Source organism: Nymphaea colorata, chromosome 2, assembly GCF_008831285.2.
Source record: "Nymphaea colorata isolate Beijing-Zhang1983 chromosome 2, ASM883128v2, whole genome shotgun sequence".
NCBI lineage: Eukaryota > Viridiplantae > Streptophyta > Magnoliopsida > Nymphaeales > Nymphaeaceae > Nymphaea > Nymphaea colorata.
The window spans coordinates 14,135,627-14,161,563 of NC_045139.1; the positions used below are offsets into that span (position 1 = coordinate 14,135,627).

General features: G+C 38.0%; 1 protein-coding gene across 2 annotated transcripts; it reads left to right on the forward strand.

The window, feature by feature from the left end:
- LOC116249069 (uncharacterized) lies at positions 1-25,276 on the forward strand. 2 transcript variants are annotated; one of them, XR_004171087.2, is made up of 31 exons: positions 1-189; positions 378-500; positions 2,655-2,812; positions 3,569-3,613; positions 4,037-4,115; positions 4,205-4,278; positions 5,920-6,026; positions 8,544-8,726; positions 10,324-10,668; positions 10,805-11,021; positions 11,106-11,180; positions 11,269-11,594; positions 11,720-11,912; positions 12,010-12,256; positions 12,328-12,673; positions 13,821-14,001; positions 14,125-14,265; positions 14,421-14,682; positions 14,851-15,890; positions 17,464-17,603; positions 17,718-17,899; positions 17,994-18,419; positions 18,501-18,626; positions 18,741-18,806; positions 18,888-20,689; positions 20,764-21,055; positions 21,283-21,513; positions 22,625-23,140; positions 23,226-23,358; positions 24,152-24,630; positions 24,932-25,276. XR_004171087.2 is itself a non-coding variant. In XM_031622185.2 (30 exons), exons 1-30 carry the CDS (start codon positions 124-126, stop codon positions 24,406-24,408), a joined length of 8,379 nt encoding a protein of 2,792 aa, XP_031478045.1. In that variant the 5' UTR covers positions 1-123; the 3' UTR covers positions 24,409-24,712. The 2 variants fall into 2 exon arrangements, 1 of the variants encoding a protein (XP_031478045.1); XM_031622185.2 differs by lacking the exon at positions 24,932-25,276 and having other exon boundaries at positions 24,152-24,712.
- The last annotated feature ends 661 nt before the right edge of the window (positions 25,277-25,937 follow it).

Genomic DNA, 25,937 nt, shown 5'->3' on the forward strand with positions numbered 1-25,937 from the left:
CGAACACGAAGAAGAAACGAAGAAGAAGAAGAAACGGTGGCTTGTTCTGTCCCGATATCCCACCGCTTTCAGAAACGAAGAGGAAGAAAACGAACCTAACTCGTCCGAGAGAGCGCGGCACCGATGGCTCCTCCTGTTTCTCAGCCCATAAAGTCTCTCAACACTGGCCCCGGCCGTCGACGCTTTGTGGTATGGTCTCTCTCTCTCTCTCTCTCGCCCATTTTGTGGAGAAATCTGCTTTTTTGGTGTTCTTTGGGGAGATTGATACAAGAGACTGAAATCGCGTTTGAATCATGCTCGTGTCGTTTTTGCCGTTGTCTATCGCTCCATCTATTGATTCGGTGTTTTTTTCCTGTCTCTGTTTTTTTTTTTTTCAGTTCAAGACGTTCTCTCAGCGTCTCGAGGACGTAGACGTCAATGTCTTTCGCAGCCTGGAGCCGGTGAAGCCAGAGCCAGCGCAAGGGTCGACCTTCTTCAAGGATGCTCTGGTTTATTGGCGGGTATGCTCTTGTGGTGACTTTATGTTTATATGTTGTTTTGTTGTGTGTGGTCTAGAAGATGGTCACTTATACGGAAAACGATGGGCACTTCAATTGTTGTTTCTTGCTTTGTCCATGAAGTCATAGCGTGATTTCAGACTTAGGAAGACGGTTCCCTTGTTGGCACAAAGGTCGTTTCTACTCTCACCGTACGTTTCCGTATACATGGTTTCAAGGTTTTTAGCAGTTTCATGTTTCGTTTGAAGATTTTGGCCGGATTAGTTATTTTTCTTTTTGGTTCACTGCCCCGTCTAGTTTATGTTCTGGTTTGAGCTTCAAATTAGTATCTGATGAAGTCTATATGGGAAGTAAATTTATCGTAAACCGCAGGTTTGAGAATGGAGATGGAGTATCCAGAAGCGTCCGGTCCGTGATAGGTTTTATCAGACTTTCATGTGTGTTTTAGATTTGCTGGTCTTTTGTACACAAACTGGATGGCTCGTGTTACCACCTAACACTTTTTTTTGTACTATTGATAAATTGTTAGCTGTATGTGGAGTTGGATATGTACTATTTTTAGTTCGTGGGAGCTGTAAATATAGCTATCTTTATTGGGTAAATTTATAACTCAATAAAAAAAAATCACCATACTGATTTAAATACTACTAAAAAGACTGACTAATATGGATATACGTAAGCATGTCCAAACATTGTTCAGTAAAGGGTCACGATCTCGCGAGGGTGAGGTAACTCCAAAAACCAGTCCTCAGTTCGGATTGCAGGCTGCAATATTGAGGATATTTGAATAATTTTATGTAATCTTTCGAACTTTGTGATAAGCAAAGGTTTAATTGAAGAAATGACATTTATGATTATAGGTGCAGAATTTACTCGTGTCTTAACATATGGGAAAGTTAGGTGCTTTCTGATTGGATGTGCTTTTCAAAAATTTCTCAATATAATTTATAAGGTGGGGATATAAACTGATTAATCCCATCTAGGCCCTTCTGAGGACATTCAGAAGATGCTTAATGAGAACATTTTGTTTTTGGAACGAATGTCCCTAGAGCACATATTATTAAAACACCATGTTCTTGTTCTAAGGAACATGGTGTGATTATGACGAATGTTTTACTGTTGGATCTATGAACAGCATCTATAATCACACTGTGTTTCATGGAAAAAAAATATGGTGTTCTTAGAATATGTATGCTAGGAACATGTGTTACATGAACACTGTTCTATTTACCAAAGGCCCTTTTAGGGTGTTAACACTTTGGATGCTAAGACTATAATTTGCAAATAAAGTCTACCGTTGGTTATCTCAACTTTACATCGAGTTCCATATTAGAAAGTTCATTGTGAAACAGTGTTTATGATTGTGGAGAATTGATGCTTGGTAGCATGTCCCAAGTCAAGAAACTCATTCATTTGTTTGTACGTACATATGTATGTACATGGGTGTATAATTTTTTTTGTCCATGAAGGGGCATGAAATTAATTTGTTAAGAACCTTGAATATATAAGGAACTATAGAAAGTTAATGGAATTATGAAACTATCAGCTTTCTAATAATTTTCTTACAGAACTGGTATAAGTTAAAATAGTTTTTAAAAATTGAAAAGAAGCAAAGAATTTTCAAATATACACTCTGTGAAAATGCATATGAAAAGGCAAGAATGTTGTAATATTTTTTGTGATATCTTGTAATGCCATGATTTTTGTGCAATATTTTCAAAATGCTCTGTTAGTTGTGACTGGTTAAAACAACTAATGTTCATTATATCCCAAATAACAGTCCTAAAGTTGTGTATACCAGATAGCTTTATTTATTTTAATGCCTGTTTTCCTGTAATCTAAATGGGGACTGTGATAATGCCGCCTCGTCAGAAAATTAAAATTCTGGGGTTTATATTCTTTTTCATTTTTCTCTTCCTCCACCCCTTTATATAGACATTTCATAATGTTAATGTAAATGCAATCGTGTTTATCTTACCTAATTTGCAGAGTATGCATCCCTCCTTTAGACATATCCTTCTTATGTGCATAGATGTGTTAATATATCCAATGGCTGCACAACTGCACTTCTTTGTGAAGATGAAATGTGACTATTTTCTCTTTTGCTTATATAAATATGATTGCTGCTGACCTATTTTCTCCCTTTTTTTGAACAAGGAATTAAATACTGCGGAGGATTTTATATCAGTCTACGAGGAAGTAATGCCTTTAGTGCAAACATTGCCACAAATACTATTGCATAAGGAAAATCTTGTATCAAAACTCTTGGAAAAGATCCATATGCAGGCAAAATTGTCTCTTGAACCTCTTCTCAGGTATGCATGATTTGTTGGGGTCTCCAAGTTTGTTGCTTTTTCTGATTTTCATGTGGAAGGAGGTGGTGTTTATCTTTTTCTATTTTCTCTTTTTATGTCCTTAATGTTGGTTAACTGTTAAAGTGCTACCACACAGTAAGTTTTATTAAAAGGGACAAATTCTGTCACTTGGATAATCTTTTGCTGCAAGAGAGTTGAAGTCATCTCATACTGGAAAGCATTAGCCACTTCATGAATTCCATATTCTTGTTTTGGCACGATAATGCTCTGCATTCGAGCTTCTGTAGTGGTTCAGATCCTTGTTTGTTCTCTAAGATTCATATGGGATGAGCCAGCTTCTTTAATGCAGAATTTGTTCTATCTTCTATATTCTTGATTATCTTCTTCACTGTGCAGGGCCATTGTGTGCTTTCATCTATTTTCTTTGTGTATGTTAGTATGCATGCTTTCAAAGACAAGTCTTTTCTAAGGCTGTTGGCTTCTTGACTGTACTTCTCTTTCCCATGGTTGCTTCTAGCCTCAAATCGTTCCAACCTAACCACAACTCATGATAGCCTGCTTATTTTTTTTTTTTGGTTTTATAGAAATGATAGTGACTTTCTTGGGTTCTGATAAGTTCGGGGACCACCTTTTTATGTTGTGCTTCTGAGAATCTTTGATCTTTTGTTTGTTTCCCATGGTTCTGACATTGTCGTTGCAGTTTTTTTTGTGGATATAATGGATTTCCTTTTCCCCTTCTTTCACCTCTTTTTCTAGGTTGACTGCAGTTCTTTCCAGAGATCTCCAAGAAGAATTTCTACCGTAAGTACATTATTTACTTTCAATAAACCTAAGGCAACTTTAATTTTGTTCTCAACTAACTGCATTTGAAGATCACCATTATCTTCTCAGCAGTTCAAGTTTTCTGTTTCTTGGTGCACCCTATGTTGTCAAAGTGCACCTACGTGCTGGGTTCTGGCCTGAATGCCTAGGCTAAAGACCTCGAACAGGAAAAATCCCACTTTTTCCTTTTCTACTCTCTCTTCCCCTTTTCTATTTTGTCACTGTCAAATATGATCAACTAGACCTGCCTAGGCTGTCCAGCACCTGATCTGGTTCTTTTGGGGTCTGCTACTTAGTCTGGCCTAGCGTTTTAGCTACATAGGATGCAGATGCACCATCACAAGGGTAATGTTTTCCAGTATGTGCTTTTTGCATATTTATGCTGATATGGATTTTTTGTAGTTTTCTCCGGAGGTTATGCAAATCAATTGTTGAACTTTTAAATAGCGGTGGTGATCGGGATCCTGATATTCTTGAACAGGTCAAATTTTCAATCATCAGTTTTTTTTAGTTGAAATTTGAATATACCTTCTGAAAATGTTAGTGATTCTTTGCACAAATATGTTGCAGGTCTTCACGTCGCTTTCTCAGACTTTTATGTATCTTCGGAAGTTTCTTGTCAAAGATATCGTTAACCTGCTCAAGTGAGTTGTGCCATTTTTGTTGTATCTGTGAGGTTTCTATCTCAAAATTGAAAACCTAATATTTCTGTATTCGTACACGTGGAGCACCTATCCTTAATTGTGTATTGATATGGTTTGAAACCTGTGGTTTCTGGGAATTGGATGGCGACTACAAGTTTTCTTCTTAGAAGAGTAAAAACATGTTCTATTTATCACATACGTTATAGACTTTCATGCATGTTATACAGGTTAAAGCCTTAAAGGTTCTTTTGTGGTGTCATTTGAGGAAAGGCGTAGTTGACTTGTAAATGGTTGTCCATGACCTGGGTGTACATGTTTGGCTTCTGAAATCTATCTGCTATTTGAAAAATAGATCTGTTAGAAACATAGAGTTGTAGTTTTTGTGTAAGTACACATCTAGATATTTGTATAGTCTATCATATGTCACAACTGTACATAAGCTTCTCTTTATGTAATAGTTTTTATTTCATTCATTTTTATGGATTTTCCACTTTTTATATTTTTTATTTATCTTTTTCTGTTTCTTTTTGCTCTATTGATCTAGCTGTTGGCTAGTCCCAACAGCTAGTTTTTCTAGCCGTTGGAACTAGCTCAATAGCTAGCTCTCTCTTTCCTCCTTTTTTGGGTCTTCATTATAAATAGGGACCTCTTGCCGCATATATGCGAAGGCTTTTGGGCCCTTGTTTGTTTTATGCTTTTCAGTTCAGCAGTATATTTTTCATCTCTCTTGTGAGTTTTCTGCATGTGGTCTTGGTAAGCTTGCTGATATCTTCAAGTGACTATGGTTGGGAAGTTTCTGCCTGTCGAATCAGCCTTGGTTTACAAGATATCCTCCATGTCTTCTTTGTTGCTTACTTGTAGATCAGTTTTCACCTCATTGTGTTTTTGTATTCCCGATTTGTCCTCTACATCAGTCTGGCTGGTTCTGTGCACCCAATTTAGTGTTACAACTAATCTCAATTAGTCCTTTTCTTCGAAGCCCCATAATTGGACAGTCTGTTCTATGCACTTGAAAATGGTGCAGGGAACTTTTCCCATCTCCTTCAATACTTGGATGGAAATTGCTTCATAAGGTTTCCCTTTCATTTGAGATTAACAAATGTGATACTTTCTTTTCATTGTTCTTCTTTAATTAATTTAATCGAAGCTTTTGTGGTCATTGAACTACCTAGTTTCTAGTGGTAGGGGACAGTGGGCTTGCTTTTATTGATACCATGAACTTGTTTGTAATATCTTTGGATATGTTCAGAGTAAAGTCTTACTTTTGGTCATAGTGATGAAGCCATCTTATCTCAGGATGGCTTATTGTCCAGGATTACTTTGACTTCTTAATAAAGGTGTGGTAGTCTGCAATTTCACTAAGAATAATTTTCAAATAGATGCTCTATTTGTTGTGTTGTTTCTTCAGACCACATACTTTCTTGTTCTTTTTTTTTTTGGGATATCTTCAGAGTAACTTCCTGTTGTTGGTCTTTTTGAAGTTTTGTCATGGAAATAACATCATCTTACCTTAGGAAGGGTTTTATCCTAAGTTTGACTTGTCAATAAGTAATTCTTGCACTGCCTATCATGCTTTCATGGTACTGTTCTTACATTAGTTTTTTACAATGTGATTGATGGTCCTCTTTTCCTTTCTGAAAGGACAACAAAGAATCTGAGATTCTACCCCCGTGACTATGTTCAAGAATTTGCAGCTGAGGCACTATCTTTTTTGCTAAGAAGTGCGTCACCCGAGCAACTCATTAAAGGTAAGAGCAGTAATAAATGCATGGTGCAGCTCTTTGACTGGCGTCCTTTTTAAAGGACTTTCTGTTGTTCAGTCTGTTTGTTAGTTCTGATGAAAACCTGCAGGGAGAGAGGTCTCCCAAACCTTTAACAAAAAATGAGCTGTACAAAACACAGGTAAACAAAATAAAGAGCTGACTCTCTACTGAAACCATCCACAAGGATCAGTAGCAATACCTGAGGCCATGCCAAAATACAAAATCAAACCACAAGGTAATTAGTCTAGAGAAGAAATAGAATCTATAGCTCTGTGCATCGGAAGCAAAAAGCCACTCAAAAGACTATTCCAGCAGACCTCTAAATTTCTTAGAGTTAGTGGTGATGCCAAAGGGTACACCAGTTAACACCTCTTTCATCAAAATATGGTTGAGCACCTTCAGTTCCGGAAACATGTAGTCACGAAATCCACCATAGACACTCCATTCCTGCAAAGTGTCTTCGATTTGGCTAATGGCATAACCAATTCTCATGCTGTTCCCACGGCTGAGAGATATGAGATGAATGCAAATGTTGACCTGCTGAAAACGGAGCCAAGGGTCAACAAGTAGGTTATGGTTAATCCACAGCTGAACCTCCTTCTCATCATCCTTCCAGTCAATCTTTAAGGAGGATTCTATGCATGCTTTCCACACCAACCATTTAAATTTTGCAGTAGTAAAAAGCGTCCCTTGGTGAAGAGCTTCATTCCTTAGAATCCAGATTTTCCAAATAAGTGTGGGGTAAACAGTGCTCCAACATTTGTTCAGCCAGCGTCTTTTGAAGGATGTCAATCTCCATTTCTTGATCCCTTGAACAACGTTGATGTGAGGAACACTTATGAAATTTCTTGGAAATAAAGACCCCGGTATTAGCTGAGAGTCAACAATCAAACAAGAGATGTTTCAAGTCCTCCTCTTGACTCTGGCACAACGGGCACCGACTAGGAAGTTGAATCCCTAGTTGTTTTAGCCTATGAAGACAAGGCAATTTGTCGCCATGTGCAGGTACCATTTGCCATGGGGGTGACGGATTGTGCTAAACCCATTCTCCAAGTTTGCTTGGTTGACTTTTCCCTGATAATCTCCGAAATGTCCTTATGGTTCATAGATCTGTCCTCGTGATCTCCCCACATCAATTTGTCAGATGTCAAAGTGTTGGTGAGCGGCCTACTTTGCAGTTTATCTGAAATGAAGTTAGGCAAGTCCTTACCTCACTCAGACCTCTGAAAGGAGTTCCTCATGTTAGAAAAGGAGATCTTAACGTCTTGAAGCACCAATGGGAGGCTATCTCCATTAACAACTTGGATAGGATGTCTGACCCTCATCTATCAAACCAGAAGGAGACATGCTGACCATCATGAACTAGCTATTCAACCTGATACTTAACAGTTGCCCAAGACTTCACCATGTGTTTCCATGAAGGTATTTTCCTCTAAGCATATCCGCCCATAAGTCATGGGATATAGGGACTTTAGCCGTAAGGTGGATCATACCTGCTTTGTTCAGACCTGACAACGATCTTAGATCAATGCCACTTTCAATGCAGGGCCTCAACGGTGCTTTCAAGCTATATAATGTGGTTTTTTTTGCTTCAGGCCAATCATCCCATAGAAATTTAGACACGATCCTTTCTATATTTTGAACAACCACAAGGGGAATAGGCATCGCGGCAATCCAGTATTCAACAACTTGGGAAGCAACAGCTTTAGATTGTGGTTTTAGAATGATGTCCTCTGATATGACATGGTTGGTTGCTTCTACCTTTCTACCTTTTGTCTATTTTGGACAGGCTCATCCAAAGCTATGTCAAATTAGCATTGGTGACGACATACAGGTGCACAGCAGAGAGAGAGAGAGTAAAGTAATAATTGTTGTTTGCTGATCAACAAATAGATATGATTAAGTAAGTTCAGGCCTAAAAGTACAGTTGCTATAGGCAAGGAGCAGTCAAATTCATTGAATGTGTCAAACAACAAACTACAGTTTCAGAAATGGTACATGACAAAGTTTTGCTCACCAAAATTATTTTCAAGACACTATCCTATTTTCTTTTGGTCTTTCAACAAAACAGAAGAATGAAAACATTAACATAGAGGCTTTTTGGTATATTTTAAGCGTGCATCAGAAAAATGCTTATGAGTTAGACAATTCCTTGAGTATCATGTAGCTTGAGCTGATGTTTTGTGCCACTGAATCTAATTTTCTTTTACTGATGTAAATTTTGTGTTGTAATACTTCCTGTTGCTGTGTAACTCATATTGAGGATGAGTGTCTCCTCTTAATGTCTGTTCGTGTTTTTCACATCTATGTTTAAATTTCCTGGAATTGTCTTGTATGATCTGTTGTTGCATTTATTATTTATCTTAGAGGTGCATAGTAAATTATTATCTCAGAGATGCACGATAATTGAATAAAAATTTGGATGGCTAATGCGTGTTGAATACAGGTTAGAATGCTTGATTATGAGCTATGACTAACTTCTTTATTATGACTATTCTTCAGGTGTTAGAAAGTTATGTTACGAAGTGTTAAAGTTCCCCACGTCAACAATAAAAAATGGGGTGTCTACTTTACTGTGGCATAGCATGAGAGGGTCTTCCTCACGACTTCATTCAAAAGCCAAGCCAATGGTTCTCCTTTTGATGGATATGTCTATATATGAATACGCTGATAAAGTTGGCAATGGTACGTTGACATGATTTCCTGATATTTGGACCTATTTTTTTTCTAGTTGGTACCATGGCAAGTTATATTGCACAAGTGCAATATCGTGGCACATTGTATTTGTTGACTTTTTCAATCATCTATTTTCTGGGATAATCTGCAGCTATATGTGTGTGTGTATTTTTGTCAAACGTCCTTCATTAATGGCTAATAGAAAATGGAATCAATGGGCTAGAAAACTGTAGCTAAATGTATCACATTCTTTCATGTTGCTACATTCTGTAAAGGTCTTCTGTTGGCTATGATGAATAGCATATCCTCATATTTGATTTGTAGATATTGGAACTGTTTTCCTTGGAAGAATTCGTTTCAATTGGTGTGGGGTCAATGCCTGTCTGGCTACATATGGCCCATCCATCCAAATGGCCACTACCTTGATTGGAAGTTGTATGTGGTCTCTTGGAGCAACAATTTGTTCTCCTTCCTGGCTTCCTCTTGTAATCATCTTTGCAGGGTTATCTTTTGATTGCGTCCCGTTGTGTCATTATTTTATGCTTATGGTCTCTCCTATTTCATAAGTTTTGACTTCGCTTTTTAATGAATTTGATGCTGCTATTTGCGTATATTCTGGCTTTGTTTGTGTCAATGTACTATCGTGATGCTGAACTCATGTGTAAATTATATACACTATGTACCACGTCCTCATCTTGAGAGGCTATTTTGGCCAAAGGATTCAATCTCATGTGCCTTTGTCTCATATATTTTAAGACATTCATCTTGCTTCTGTAGTGGTTCCCCACTTCCAGCAGTGAGGGTTGGGGTTATCTGGCATACATCAGTCCTTTTTTTCCAGCTCTCTGCATGTCTTTATGTGAACAAGATGTCTTTCTACTACACATTCTGGAGAAGGTGGACCAAACTTTTTTAGTCAGTGTGGTAATGAAAGACAAATAAATTGGATTTATCTAGTGAGGACTATAAGGGTCTCTAGAATAAGGTTTGGATTCCTGTACAGGTCCTTATTGTAGTATTGGGTTCTTACAAAACTCTAGGAAGCGCAAGGTTTGCGAGAGGTTCAATTTTGGGATATCCCTCCAACCTTTCAAAGGGTGTATATGCCACAAGGTCAAGATTCCTACCTGTGACACTTTAAGAATGTGATTATTAAACAAAATTACTTTTCTGTATAATCAGAACTGGCTTTTGCCTTTGGGTTCAAGCAGTTAGATATTTGAGTTCATACTTGAGTCTGCCTCTGATTTAGCATATCTGACTAGGAATTGGGTTTAGGAATGCCAACGTCCTAATTGAAACCAGACTGTTTACATGTGTCATATCTTCTTGCATTATTCTTATGGAAACTACATGAATAAGCTTTCCCATCCGGCTATGCCCATGCACATGGCCTCCCGTTGACTAGTTGGCTGTTATTTCTCCATCATGCATACATAACGAATTTTGGTTTCTGGACTTCAAGCTTTCAACTGAGTTTGCCTAATTAGGTCCCATTTTTTGTTGTCTTTTCTGTTCTTCAATATCACTAGGAGCGGCTATACACTTGCTGTTCTTCAATATCACTAGGAACAGCTGACTCATGATCTTGTAATTCTAATTGCAGGAGCCAATACTTTTGCTGAGGTTGTAAATGGAGCTTTTCAGAGAATATGCAAGGAACTCCATGCTCAGGACATGGACCTATTGTTGAAGTGCTTATTTGAGGAGATGTCTGATTGCATAAAGAGCGGAGCTAGGATGGATGCTGCATCTGCGTTGGTAGTCGAAGGGAATGATTTATGTACCACAAATGGATTAGAAGGTGGCCTGGACTCATCATACTCAAAACATTGTTCACAACATGGTTCAGAGAGTGTTGACAGCAATTCTAAACATTTATTGCATCTCAGTCGCTTGTTGTCTTTTCTTATCTCCATTGTGCAAACTGACAATGGTAAAAAGCTTTCTGGTAAGTGATATTTCTTCGCTGTTATGAAGTAACTGCTATTCAATTGAATATTCATCTCTTTGAGTTGTTGAAGCTAACCTTTTCTTTTTTTTTCTGTTTCCCCATGATACGGCCTGAATGATGTTTGTCCATCAAGATTTTCACTTCTTGTTGGAGCTTGTGGGGTTACTCATAGAAAAGTTCATTGCATCTGGTACCATAATGGAGGAAGACATGTACAGTTGTAGAGTAGTTGATGATATTTTAGAGCTAATGCTGACTCTACTTGGTGTTCCTCGAGTTTCTAATGACTTGTCAAGAATATCAGACTTATCAATGCAATGGAGTTGTGTATTTGACATTAGGAGCAGAAGGTTTGTTTACTAGAAAAACTTCCTTACACTGCATTTTTTCAACACATTTCTGAAATTTCAAGAATTATATATTTCTTTTTTCAGGTTATTTAATTTTATAAAAGGTTTGCTTCTGAAGAACTTATCAGTGGTCAGTGCCTACCGAAACCATATATTTAGGTATTATTTTAGGAATTTGTTGATGTTTACTATTTGCACTTTTTTTTCCCTCTTCGTCTGTTCATTATTGCTGTTTATGGTTAATCAGATTTATGAATCAAATGATTGAGACTTTTCCAGAAGAAACTTTATGCTTGATGCTGATGTTTTATGAGAAACCTCAAGAAATTGCACAAAGGGACGAAGCAGTTGGCCGAAACATTTCTCTCTTTTGCCAAAATGTTATCACTTCTTGGATCAGGCAGATAAATTATGATGAGAGGTTTGGAGAGGTCAGGTTGTTTGATAACCTCGAAGTTGCTAAACTATGGGGAACTATTATGTGCTATCCCCATGTTCTTCCTTCTGCATCAAATGGTTCTTTGTTGATGGACCTTGTGAATGCGATTGATCATCTTCTTCTTACTGAAGCCGGTAAAATCTCATTTTTACTTCATTTTTTTGGATTGGGAGGAGGGATGTGTCTCTAAGATAATTGGACTATAACTGTGATGTAATGTATTAAAGGAACACTGTATTTGTTCTGTTGTCATTTCAAGACCAGGTTGCAGGTCAGATGAGGTTCACTTGGCAGGGTGTCATTGGTGCTGCTCTGTCTTCATACCGACTATCTGTTGTGCGGGGAGGTGAAGTTTCACAAATGACCAGTAGATTTGTGTCTCTTGCACAAAGATATAAAAAATCTTGTCATGTTTTATCTGCTGTGGCAGATTTTTTGGATGATGTTCTTAGGTAATTAAAATCTTTTACTGGTTAGTCCATATTTATGAACTGCATGTTAATTGATTTTGAATGTTAATCTTCCCATATTTTAACATATATGGTACAGATCCAATCAAGAAAGGAGCAATGAGACTGAGGTTATTGCTGAACTTAAGAGTGAGAGGAGTCTGGAAGCATTTGATGTATTTTCTGTGAATTTGGGAGACCCTAATAAAGAGATTCGTCTTTCAACTCTAAGAATACTATGTCACTATGAGCCACTTGATTCTCAAGTGGCTAAAAGTGACCAGCCTATGGATTCAAAAGGAAAGGACAGACCAATCTCTATTCATGAAGATCTTCAAGATAATAATGTACGTATACTCTTTTGATTTCCTTTTTCAAATAAAAGACATTAAGGTTTTGTTCTGGCAATTTCATACAGGTTCTGCAACTATTACGGTCAATTGAAACAACACCTCTCTCCATTTCAACAATCAGGAGTGTAGAATTGTGTATTTCTAAAATACAAACGGAACTCTCAGCAGGAAGGGTACCTGAAGCTTATTTGCCGGTTCTCGTGCACGGACTTATTGGAGTACTTCATATTCGGTTCAGTGACCTGCAGAAATCATCACTAGATTGCCTTGCTGTCCTTCTTGAAAGACATACACCCACTGTTTGGGATGGTTACGTTCAATACCTGAGACATTATGTGTCGACTTCCTCTGAGTTGCACGAGGAATTGAATGTGCCTACCACTGCATGTGTCACTATGACTAAGTCAAATGGTGAGCATAATGGTTTAAAATGTTTATCATCTTACAGGTTATCTTAAGTGTTTTTTTTTTTTTTTTTTTGCTGCATAAATTAATTCTCATGTATGATTTATTTTCACAACTTTCTGCTTGAGTAATTTATTTTCTGTTGCTATACTCGAATTTTCCAATGCTATAACTAATTTTTTCCCTCAAAATTTTCTAGCATTGACATGTACTTGGGACATTTTTTGTGTAATTCTATACGCGTGTTGCTGTTCCCATCTTCTTTTTCTGTTGTATTTTATGGTTTTAGCTCATCATGTTCCAAACTGTTGAATTTTTTTCTCATTTTTTTTAATGGGAGATTGTTAAGCCACCTGGCTTGACCATTCACAGAGTATGTTTATAGCTGTCTACATGCCTGTTGTTTTTTTTACTTGTCCATGTGCCTGCATATGCATACATGAATCATGTTTAACTATCTATGACGTGATGAACTTGGGTCCATGTTGATAATGTTTAACTATCTATGATCTGATGAATTTGGATGTTTTTTAGTTAGAAAATGTGAGCGACATGATTATGCTTGTTGCATGGGGTTTGGGTTACAGTTGGTAGATTTGTGATCTAAATATCAGTTACTTTTTCTTTTTGTTTCAGTGTGTGTTTTTCCCTTGTTTTTCTAGTATCGTGTTTAGTATTAACTATGTCAGCTCTCTTCTTTTCTTCTGTAGGGTCTAACCATCTCCTTAACTTGTTGCATGCTTCTCTACTCAGATATCTGTGCTGTTTTTCGGGAACACCCCCACCACCCCCACCACCCCGGGAAAAAAAAAAAATCTCTCTCTTCCTTTGCTCTTTGAACTTTTCCTGTGGACTGTGGGTGACTATAGGTTGCAATCTGCGTACCATGGTTTGCTGCATTATCATGGTATCCTGGTGATTATTGTTTCCCCTGGATATTCAAACTTGATGTTCTTGATTGAGCAATATATATTCCTATTATAATACTTATAAATGAGTCATATGGATTCTGCCAAATGAGTGCCTTATCCTTGTCAGGCAGAGCAGGGCACTATCAGTGGCATACTGAATGTTGCTATTTGGTTTTCCCATATAGGCCTCGCAATTGTGTGAAGTCTCATAGTTTCTGTATGTTTTCTTGATTTGTTTCCAGATCTGCTTGACAGATTTCACTTGTCTTTAAACCATCAGTCTGATAGCACACCGCCTATGGTAGTGTTAACATTGCTGCTGCAGTCACTCCAAAAAGTGCCAATTATCACAGAGACTTATTCTTATGAAATTATCCCATTGTTCTTCAAGTTTTTGGGCTATGCAGACAAGGTTCCTTTCTGGTAAGGTGCTAGATTTTTTTATGTATGCGTGTGTGTAACTTGGTTTATGATTAGGGTCTTGGACATATGGCATAGACTTCTTCGGAGTTCGGACACATGAATTGAGTTTTTCTTGACGTGCAGCATGGATATCTATGATCGCGATGTCTGTAAAGGCAAGAAATGGAAGGCTCTTCTGAAGGAATGGCTGAACTTGTTCAAAAGCGTGCATAATCCTAGGTCTTTATGTAGCTGCAATGAACTTAAGCAGGTTCTGATAAACAGGTGAATAGGATCATAGGTCTTGCTATCCTAAACTTGATTTTTGTATGTGTGCTTATACTTATGCTAGCATCACAAGGTGGTGATCATTCGGTCAACCCTATGAGGTCAAATAAACTCATTGATATGCTCTAATCCCTTTCTCTTGGATGTGTCAGGTTTCTAGATGATACTGATTCAGATATTCAGATGGGTGTCATGGATATCCTAGCAAACTGGAAGGATGAAGAACTGCTTCCATATGATGTGCATCTAAGAAATTTGATAAATGTGAAGGTTTTACGAGAAGAATTGACAGCATGGAAGTTGTCCAAGGAGTCTCATTCAATAGAAGAAAGCCACAGAGAATACTTAATTCCCATGGTTATTAGAATATTAATGCCAAAAGTCAGAAAAATCAAGGCTCTAACTTCACGAAAGGTACGTCTCTCCTGGAAAAGCTAGACTTTTACCTCTGCTTCCAACTTGTTTACCATGATTGCATGTATGTGATCATGTCCACGTGAATTTGTGTGTCAAAGCAACTTAAGTGTGTACACATGCACACATTCATAATGATTGTTGCTGAATATGCACATGATTGATCAGAATGCAGGTGCAGCTCGACGGAAGGCCGTTCTTTGCTTCTTAAGTCAGCTAGAAGTTGAAGAGTTACCTCTTTTCTTCTCATTGTGTTTTCGGAATATATGTATGTTGCCAGATGGCACTGGTTTTGTACATAGGTCGTACACTTCTGTTCTACAATATGTTCAAGAGGTACAGTTGTCAGATTTTTTCAAGAGTTTCTCTTCAGACAATTTAGGGAATCTACAGTGGAAGAAGATACATGGATTCCTTCATATTCTGGAGGACATATTGAAAGCTTTCCAAGAATCACATATCAAGCCTTTCCTTGGGCTCTTAATGATGCTTGTTATTCAGATTCTTGAGTGCTGCAAATCTAGTTTGGTGATGAAGGCATCAAACATATCCTTGGTGGCAATTAGTCGTGGCGTCGATGCAACAATGACTGATGGCAGAGACAAGACCCCAATGTTGGAAGGGCCTTGTGAGCATGTGGATTATGGGGACGAATTTAATGATGTTGGTTCTGGGAAAGCTCAGACAGACACAGAGGAAGACAGACTAAGCTGCGACTCTTTCAAGAGCTCTAATGTCTTGCAAAATGGTGTAATTACAAAGCAGTATAAGGACATAAGAGCACTTTGCCTAAAAATTCTGTCATTTGTTCTCCATAAATATGGATCATACAAGTTTAGCAGGGAGTTTTGGGATTCCTTTTTCATTTCAGTGGAGCCACTTATTGAAAATTTCACACGGGAGAGCTCTAGTAGTGAAAAGCCAAGTTCTTTGTTGTCATGCTTTTTGGCTATGAGCAAAAATAGTGACCTTGTTCATCTCTTTGAGAGGAAGCAAAGTCTTGTCCCAAGTATTCTTTCAATTTTATCTGTAACTTCTGCATCTAGTTCTGTTATATCAGCTGTTCTGGGTTTCTTGGAGAACCTTCTGATGCTGGATGAAGAAATGGAACATGAACATAGTGTGGTAAAGAAAATCTTGATGCCTCATCTCAGTATTCTATTATCCGATCTGCATGGACTTTTACTACGTCATAAGGGGACTCAAAGGTAGATCTTTCAATCATGCTTGTTGATCACTCCTTTTCTCCTTCTAATTTACAATGTATAGGCAATGTGGTAGTCCAGTTGTGATGCGGCAATTATTTCTCTGGAACTATAATTCTTGTTCTGTATGTTTTTACGTAACTTAGGTGCTTTTTTTTCTTGCATTTTGTGAAAATGTCTTTTTCGTTCATGTGTTATACTCCTGATATAAGGATTTATGGTCTACAAGAAAAAAGGAAGTCTATGCCGTGGCGCTTCTTCTTCTTGTCTTTTTAATAATTATATGTTTGCATTTGACTGCCATTCTGTAATTCTTTGAGTCTCTAATGAATCATACGTGTAAATTATTGGAGAATGCCATAGGAGAAAGTGGACAAGACATTGATGTATTCTTTCTAATGACTGATTTCTGAGCATAGTCTACATGATGATTTGGTTGAGAGTTCAGACATTGTACATAGCAGGAAAGGCTAATAAACATGATTATCATGAACAGAACTACTGAAAATTGTAAGGAAATGACACCGTGGAGAGATGCACAATCCAAGAACACAACCCCTTAGAGTGTTGAGGACATGATTCGTCTCCAAATGGTTTCTCTGTTTCCAAGGTGGAACTAAATTAGTTGTATTTCTGATATAGGTCACTAAGGAAGAGGAAATTGAAGAAACCTATCAGTGTCTATCCTGAATTGACTAATATAGGAGATGTCATGTTCTTGCTACTCAGTGTGCATGGGTTCATGTACATTGGAATAGCAACATCTTGCCTTGGAAATTTCTACTTAGTATACTATTTTGAGATAGATTGATGGCCAAGTGACAGTATCCATCCATTCTATATGAGGCACAAGAAACAGGGTGCTAACCACCAACATGAATAAATTTTTGCCGCTCCATTTTGAGGGCAAACTAAGGAAAATATGTTCTTGTGAAAAACATCGTAAGTATACAAGGAGGTGAGGCAGCACAGTCACTACCTCAGTTTCTAAAGAACTTGATGATGTGGATTTGATCCACAGAAATTGGACAGATATCCAATCTTAAGTTGTCATTAGGATGTTCAGAGTGCATTGGAAATAATTATCTCGAGGTTTATCATGTTGGGTTGAGGTAAATGGTTGCTGGTTCTCCAAACTTGAGGTTCTGTTGATAATATTTGTTGACAGAATGCAGTAGTATTGGCTAATAATTTCAACTTATAACCATGCCCGTACGTGTTCCTAGATGTAAACAAAATTTTCCGTAAAAAATTGTGAGGCCTGAGAGCACCAAAAAGCATATAAACTAATGGTTGAATCTATATATGATATCTAAAAGAAATCAATTCAGTGTGCAAGTAGTGCAACTATTTAGCATTAATGTCAGACCTTTTCTTTCCTTGAGTGAAAAAAAAATCCTTTTCCTTCTCCATTGGCTACCTATACAAGAAACAAAGATCTGTATTTCTTCACCTTTTTACTGTTCATTTATGCCATCTATGTCCTACGAAGAATAATCCTCATGTGGTATAGCTGAACCAATTCTTTTTTATCTATTGTAAATATTTTTCTGACCTGGTTTCTTTCTATAAAAAGTAAGAAAACAATCACGTGGCCTGGGGATGATCAGCTCAGATTGCTCAGGCTTTTGCTGAAGTACGTAGACCAGCCTTCCCTAGCAGAAATGTTTATTTCTATTGCTCTACAAAGTTTGGAGAAGAAAAATATAAATTCTGGTGAGTAATCCTGTATTTTGAAAAAGTCAGATCCTAGTGGAAAAGGTTGGAAAGAGAAAATGATCCATACTTACGTGCTTGCAACCTTAATTTTTTTTATACCTGTGCATGTAGATCACTGTGTTGAAGCTATGCACATAATCGAGGAGGTATTGCCGCTTATAGGTCCTGGAAGTTCTGAAAGTGTTCTGAATATGATTCCTTCAGTTCTTATAAGTGCTGGGCCAGCAATAAGGTTGGCAATCTCCGACATTCTGGATGGTCTATCAACTGGTGATCCATCTTTAACTTCTCTGGTAATACCGTAATAGTATTTCACTCTTCCCTGCTGTACATTTTTTTAATTCAACTTCATTGATCATGTAATTGATTGATTCTTTCTTTCTGTAGGCTAAATTAGTCCATGATCTAAATGCAATGTCCGTCTCAGAAATTGATGAGTTTGATTATGAGACCCGAATTGGGGCATATGAGAAGATAAACATGAAGCTATTTTCTGAGATGAAAGAGTCACATGCTGTGGTCATTTTATCACACTGTGTATATGATATGTCATCAGAAGAGTTGCTGCTGAGACAAAGCGCATCAAAGTCACTTCTGGCCTTTGTTCAATTATCCAGCGTGGTTTTGGATAATTCATGCAAAAAATCTGCAGACCAACAATCATCTGGGAGGAACCATGAAAACAATTCTGGAGTTATTGTCACAATCGAACCTGATTGCTGCTGGACCATAGCAGCCATCCATCGCACCATACACAAGTTTTTCTTATTACATATGAGGGAAGCTATGGGCCAGGCGATCTTTATTCAGAAGGTATTCAGTCTCTTCCTCCTCCTGTGGTTGTCATTAATGCTTAATTGCTTATGTTTATAATACAATTTGTTGCTTTTGCAGGAATGGATTGCTTTGTTAAGAGAAATGGTGTTGCATCTTTCAGGAATGCCAATGTTCCATGCATGCCGTCCTCTTTGTAGTGAGGATGCTGAAGTTGACTTCTTCAACAATGTCCTCCATTTGCAGGTAAAATGTTTGTCCTTCCATTCTTTCTTGAAAAGTTTAAAAAGTAGATGAAGAAAGATTAATAGGACCAATCTTCGAGTCCTAACTTTTCACTGGTTGAATTATATCATGTAGAAGCATAGAAGGGCTAGAGCACTTTTGCGTTTTAAAGATGCTGTTTGTTCTCATGGCATCCCTGAGGTACATCTGTCATCATTAATCATTTTCCCTAGTGCTCTCCATACCAACACTTCCTTAATCAGTAAGCTTCTTGATTTGCAGGAGATTACCATCAAGGTGTTTTCTCCACTCTTTTTCCACATCCTCTTTGACTTGAAAGAAGGCGAAGATGAGCACGTTCGAAGAGCTTGCTTGGAGTCTCTTGCTTCTATATCAAAGAGTTTGGGTTGGGAATCCTACTGTAAGTACTTGATGCATTGTTTTCGTGAGATGCGCTTGAAGCCTGACAGAAGTAAGGTCCTTGTACGGCTTATCTGCTTAGTCTTGGACATGTTCCATTACTATGAAGGAGAAGATCCAGATTGCAAAGAGATTGAGATTTCAAATGGTATTTCTGATGCCAGCAATCTGTGCACTGATTTAGAGAAAAAGTCAATTAACACTTGTATAATCTCACCTCAAATACAGGCTTCGTTACAAAAGTCAGTACTTCCTCAAATAGTAAAAATTATGTCAGCAGATTCTGTGAAAATTAATGTTCCAATCAACGTTGCTGCGCTAAAGCTGCTTAAGTTGCTGCCGTCTGAGATAATGGACTCACATCTTTCGGGCGTTATTCATCGAATTGTTAACTTCCTAAGGAGTCGTGTTGAAAGTGAACGTGATGAAGCTAGGTCTGCATTGGCTGCATGCCTGAAGGAGCTTGGTCCTAAATACCTGTCTTTTGTTGTTAAAATTCTTCGGTCAACATTAAAAAGAGGTTATGAACTGCATGTATTAGGTTATACTCTAAATTTCTTGTTGTCCAAGGTTGAACCTTGTGTTTATGAGCTTGATCACTGTTTGGAAGACTTACTCATGGTAGTAGAAAATGATATCTTTGGTGATGTTGGCGAGCAGAAGGAAGTTGGAAAAATTGCTTCCAAACTGAAGGAAGCTAGAAAGAAAAAATCTTTCGAGACACTGAAATTGATTGCACAAAGTATTACATTTAAGACAAATGCTGTCAAGTTGTTTTCACCTGTGAAGATCCATCTCAAGAATCCCATGCCAAGAGAGAAAGCAATGATCGAAGAAATGCTGCATAATATAGCTGAAGGGATTGAAAAAAATCCCTCAGTAGATCATTCTGATCTTTTGGTTTTCATCTATGGGCTTATTGAAGATTATCTTGCAGATGAAAGGTTTCAATCTAAAGAGCCTGCTGCCTTACAAAATGGAATGAGATTCGAAAGTGAAGGGAAACGGAAAAGCTTTTATGATTTACTTGGAAACAGAAGCAACCACCTTATAGCTGCATTTGCTCTTCGTATACTGTTCGATCGTTTGAAGAAAATGAAGCTGGATAAGAGTAATAGGGAATTATTATCAATGCTGGATCCATTTGTGGAGCTTTTGCGGAACTGCCTACAGTCCAAGTATGAAGACATCTTATCAGGATCTCTTAGGTGTCTTATAGTTCTGATAAGGCTACCTTTACCATCATTTGAGCAGCAGGTAGAAAACATAACAGCCTTTATTTTGGAAGTATCCCAGAAGCCTTTGAAGGCAAATGATCTACTAACACAGGCTTCTTTCAAACTTTTGATAAGGCTATTACGTGATCCAAAATATCCATTTTCAGTGAGTCAACTACAAATGCTTATGCGGTGTCCCCTACTTGTGGATCTAGAGAGTAATCCGTCTGCAATTTCTCTCTCACTTTTGAAGGCCATAGTTGCTCGAAAGCTGGTAGTACCTGAGATATATGATGTTGTTTGTCGGGTTTCTAGGTTGATGGTCACAAGCCAATCACCTCCAATGTCTCAAAGGTGTAGCAAGATACTTTTGCAATTTCTTATGGATTACCCATTTACTCCTAAACGCTTACAGCAGCATCTAGACTTCTTGGTGGAGAATATGAGGTAAGAATCCTAGTGCTTTATTGATAATTTTCATGATAGTATGTTTCTTGTTTGTAATGGTGATGCTTTTGCAGCTATGAGCATGCAAGTGGGCGAGAAGCAGTGCTTGAAATGGTTTACTCTATAATAAAAAAGTTTCAGCCTAAAGCTGTTGGTAATTTGGCTGAGACTTTTATTCTCCCTTTGGTGCTGCGTTTGTCTAATGAACTTGATAATCAAGTCCATGCAATGGTTGCAAAGGTGATAAAGATTCTGTTAGGGCGCATAAAGAAATACTCCAGTACAAATGTGCTTCAAAATATTCTTCAGTATGGCCTTTCATGGTATGCAGGTGGAAATCCCAATTTGTGGTCTGCTGCAGCACAGGTGTGTATCCCTATGTGACAGTTATGAAAAGCCTGCTTCTTATAATAACCAAAATGATTCCGATGTTTCTAGAAAATTTTAATATAATTTTATGGGATTCATTATTTTATTGGCATAATATGCTGTTGAAGTGTAAAACTTTTTTGATTCTACATTTGTGGTGTACTTGTTTTCTTTAGTAATAAATGGTACCTTTAGTGAAGCTTTCTGCCAATGTCCAAATGCAGTTCCTTAGCTTGCTGATTGAGGTCCTAAAAGGAAGTTTCAGTGTGAAGTATATGGATGATATTAGACCAGTAATGGAGAGGATATTGAGGACTGCTCTTCCCACAAGTGAAGGCCTAGGAAGTGATTCTGTTGGAAAAGAAAAGTACATTGATGATGCTTGGTATTCACTTCTGCTGATGGAGAAGCTGTGGTTTCAGTTTACAGATGCTTTTTTCCAAACACCTTTTGAGGTATGGAGCTGAAAATTTTGATCCCTATTGACGTTTAGTGCATAAATTAGCTTGAGACTTGTTTCATTCTTGAATTGCATGTGAATAATTTTGCTTTCTTTGTGCGTGAGTTATTCAATTGAAAGTTTTGCTCCCTAATGCTATTCATACACAAATTACCTTGAGGTTAAATTCAACCTCGAACTGCATGTGGATGTGAATAGTTTTGCTTTCATTGTGCCATTATATTCTGTGCTTAAACGATGATAAGTTGCCATCTCTCTCTCTCTCTCATATATATATATATATGAGAGAGAGAGAGATGGCATATCAGGTTCTCTTACCCCTGCTCTACCAATCGAGAGGAAAAAAGAGAAGTGAAAGGAAAAGGGGTGGGTGGGTGGGTGGGTAGGTAAGAGAGTGACAGGAAAAAGTAGGGATGGAAAAACCAGTCCGATATGAAAAAAAATACCAGTCCTGGTTGAACTTCCAAAAATACACATGTATCACTAACTTCATCCAGTGAATCGTATTAGGGCAGGCTATGAACACATGCTTGAGAGAGGTAGGGGGGAGAGAGATGGATGTCACTTCGTAGTTCGTACCTTGCCTCATACCCTCAGTACCAGTCATACCCTCAGGTACTTAACATAGATAAAAAGGAAAATAAGCTAAATAATTTAAACAGGACTGAGAGTTATGAGGAGACTGATGGTCTAAAAAACCTGTCATCGTTTTCTCCACAATCCAGAGACACCCTTATGAAAACAGCAACTTAAATAGAATCCATGGTTAAGAAAATGACTTTGGTCTGACTTGATCAGAAGTTAGTTTACACATGTTGTCTTATGACATAGCTGATCATGTTGACCAATTGGTCAAGGCTAGTGTGCACTATACACAAGTGCTCATATTTTAGGAGCCTATGTGCGTATACATCCAAGTGTGTGAGCATAACAATGGCCTAAATGTATATTACTATATTGTATTGATGTGACAGGTATAACTGTTGGAATCAGTGTGAAGGAGTTTATCCTCTTTGCCTAAAGGATGCTACAAATTTTGGAATTATTTATTCAAGATCCGTAGAATGCTTGTGTTTTAATATCTTTCGTTGTTCATGTGGTTTCAGGGTATATGGGAGCTCGTTCTTGAATTTCTCATGCATCCAAATCACAGGCTTCATGAGACAGCAACTTGCCTGATAAACTCTTATTTCAGCACTTCATCAAAGCAATTAGGACTGAAAGAATCAAAATCTAACCAGGAATTTCCACTACTGCTGAAACCAAGTAGGCTATTTGCTGTAGCCAGTTCTCTTTGTTGTCAACTTGAGGCACATCCTGCTGGACCAAATTATACCCCGTGCAACACAATTGTGGAGAATCTTGTATTTTCAATCTGTGGTTTATACTCTTTTGCTAAGCATAACTGTGATCAGAAGTTGCATGAATATTGGTCCAGCCTTGCTGCTTTAGACCACATGCTTATTCTCAAATTTCTTGAATTGCTTGGAGCAAAAAAGGAGAAAAATGTTCTCATTTGCTTGGGAAATGAGAACCTTGAGGAGGACGTTGCATCTTTGTTAGTTGTCCCGTTGCTTAAGAAACTGGGTGACGTAGTCCTCCAATCTCCAAATTTGGAGCAGGTATAGGAAATTGTTCTCTCTCTCTCTCTCTCTCTCTCTCTCTCTCTCTCTCCAGTTTTCTAATGGTTTGATTTATTGTACACAGATAAAAGTGGTTTTTAGTTGCTTTAAGCTGATCTTGACAGAGATTGGTCTGGAGGGCTGTCTAGAATATGCAGCCATCTTTCTGCTTCCTCTATATAAAATTTCTGAAGGATTTGCTGGGGTAGTCTTCACTGGTATGTACACTTCTGTCAGCCACATGGAAAAATATTACATATTTTAGACTAGAACTGCTTGAAGAATTTAGCTGCTTTTATTGTTATTGGATCACTTAACAATTAAACAAGGTAGAATCAAAATATACATGCTAAGTATTCAAATGCATAAATCTGTTGCTTGTTTATAACAGTAATTTCACGCAGAAAGAATGTCAGATCAGACTCTGATCTGAGATCCAAGGCTGTCAATGGGAGCCTTAACATTTGCTGTGCCAACTGTTTTACTTCTCAATTCTCATCCTAGGTCTCTTGACTAACATTATATCCTTTAGTAATTTGACGGCAATGGAGCTTTTTGAATCGTTGTTCCTACACACTTGCATCTATTCTTGGTTTCGTCCCTGAATAAGGGAGTTGGAGCTAAGTTGATTTCTGAAGCCTAAAGAAGCACCAAATTTCAGCTATGCAATCCTATTTTGGCTTCAAAGCAGGAGTCCTCGGTGAAAAGTGGCAGGGTTTTTTCCCCCAGCTAGGAACTTCTTTTTTCCTTTTTCACTGGCATTTCCTTTGCAGTTCACGTGGCACCTGTCTGGTCTTTTTCCTGATTGTGTTTATAATTTCAGAAATGGTTATTGAAAAGTTATCATTTTTGTGATTTTTCACATTTTGATTCCATTTTTGTGGTTAAATTCAGCAAATAAACTTAGAAATGCTAGATGATGCACTGGCCACACAAATTTTTGGGGCTTGAAGTACTTTTTAACTCGACTTGTTTGTGTGTTTTCATGATATTTGAGTTTGTGCATTGTAGATGAGGCAAAATACCTAGCAGAAGAGCTCCGGGATAGCATCCGTGGCATTCTTGGCATGGAAGAGTTTGTAAGGGTGTATGAGCGGATCCGGAAGAATGTGAGGATAAAGAGGGATAAGAGGAGGCAAGCAGAGAAGGTAACCGCCGTTGTCAATCCCATGCGCAGTGCGAAGAGAAAACTCAGGATTGCGGAGAAACATAGGGCTCACAAGAAGAGGAAACTCACGTTGATGAAGATGGGGAGGTGGGGGATGTAAACCCCAAGGATTTTCTACCAGTGTACAGCTGCTGATTCAAGTCTTCTTTTGGTCTTAATTTTGGGGAGTTGCAGAGAGAGCCTTCGGTTCAGCATTTTCTGATGATGAACGTTCTCCTGGAATCACAGGGCGCCTGTTGACGGGGCGCTCTAGATGGTAATTATATTGAGTGTAAAGCGAGGATGAAAGGGATACACGGAAAACAGCAAGTTGGTTGAGGAGGTGATTATGAGACCTGTATCTTCTAAATCAAATAATCAATTTTGGTTCTGAATAATTTATAAAAGCTCAAATTATTGAAAAATGTCAAATATCTAAACAAATTCAGTGATTCCTATATAAAATTTTATCAGTAGCTCGTAACATTCAATATAACCATGTATAATTAATGGAAAAGATCAGATCACTGTAGAGGCCTGTATTGTCGTAAAAAAGGTTTAGAAACCAAGTGCGATTAAAAATTTAAGGCGTAGTAGGTATTGGTTAAAAGGTTTCTAATTTTTAATGGTTAATCTGTCAACAGTTCTTGAAAGAAAGCGATGCAAGAGTACTCAAGAGGCAGGGTGGAAGATTCGAGTCCGTCTCTCTCAATAGGCCTTATTAGTTAGTGATGCTTCGCTTCACCTCTTCACTTTTCCCGCGCCCTTTTGGTACCACAGCGTTGCGCGCACTCTCTCCCATGGGGAAGACAATGGAAACAGCAGCGGTGCGCAATACAAGAATGAGTCGCCAGAAGGTAATGAAGGGCCTGCTCGTCCAACATGTCGAGGATGAGAACAGAACTTTCATGGGAGCCGCCAACCCTCATGGAGCCATGGCAAACTCAAGGCAATTATTTTCCTAGTAACCAGCAATCTGTCCCTTTCACCCGCTTTGAGGACTCCCTCTGACTTTTGAGCAACCCAGGATGTTTGTGCGTGTTTGGCAACAGTAACACTGTTCCATGAACATACTCAAAAGTTTAGGGCCAATTCATGGAAGATTTGTAATTCATTGTTCTATGAGATTGCATAAAATGATAACATAAGTTCATGTAATGGTAACAACTTGTTACTGTTACCAAACGGCTCCTAATGTCTCTGGTTTTGATACCTAGCTAGGTGCATGGTGCCTGTGTGGAACTCCTCAACTGCGATCACCGAATCCGACCTAGTTTGTACCTTAGCTCATTTTTATTGTTAGTGATGTTTTTTGTTTTTCTTGAAAATATGTATGCCACCGCAGGATGGTAACTTCTAAGGTAAACGGCCACCACTTGTTTTGTTTTGTTCGTATGGATGTCAATAGATTGAATACAGATCGGATATCCAGTGAACCTACTTCCAAAAAGTTTAACTATCAAATTGGATTGGATTAATTTTCAAAGAAATTGCATCAGATCATACTCAGTTTCAGTTTTAAGTAAACATCTAATTAGCATGAAATTGGATTTAAATTCTCTGCTTTAAATAAATCTCTTTTGCCTAATATCCATGCATTTTTGAAAGTCAGCTCTTAACGTATCATCGTGCGGTCCTCATGCGTTGTAT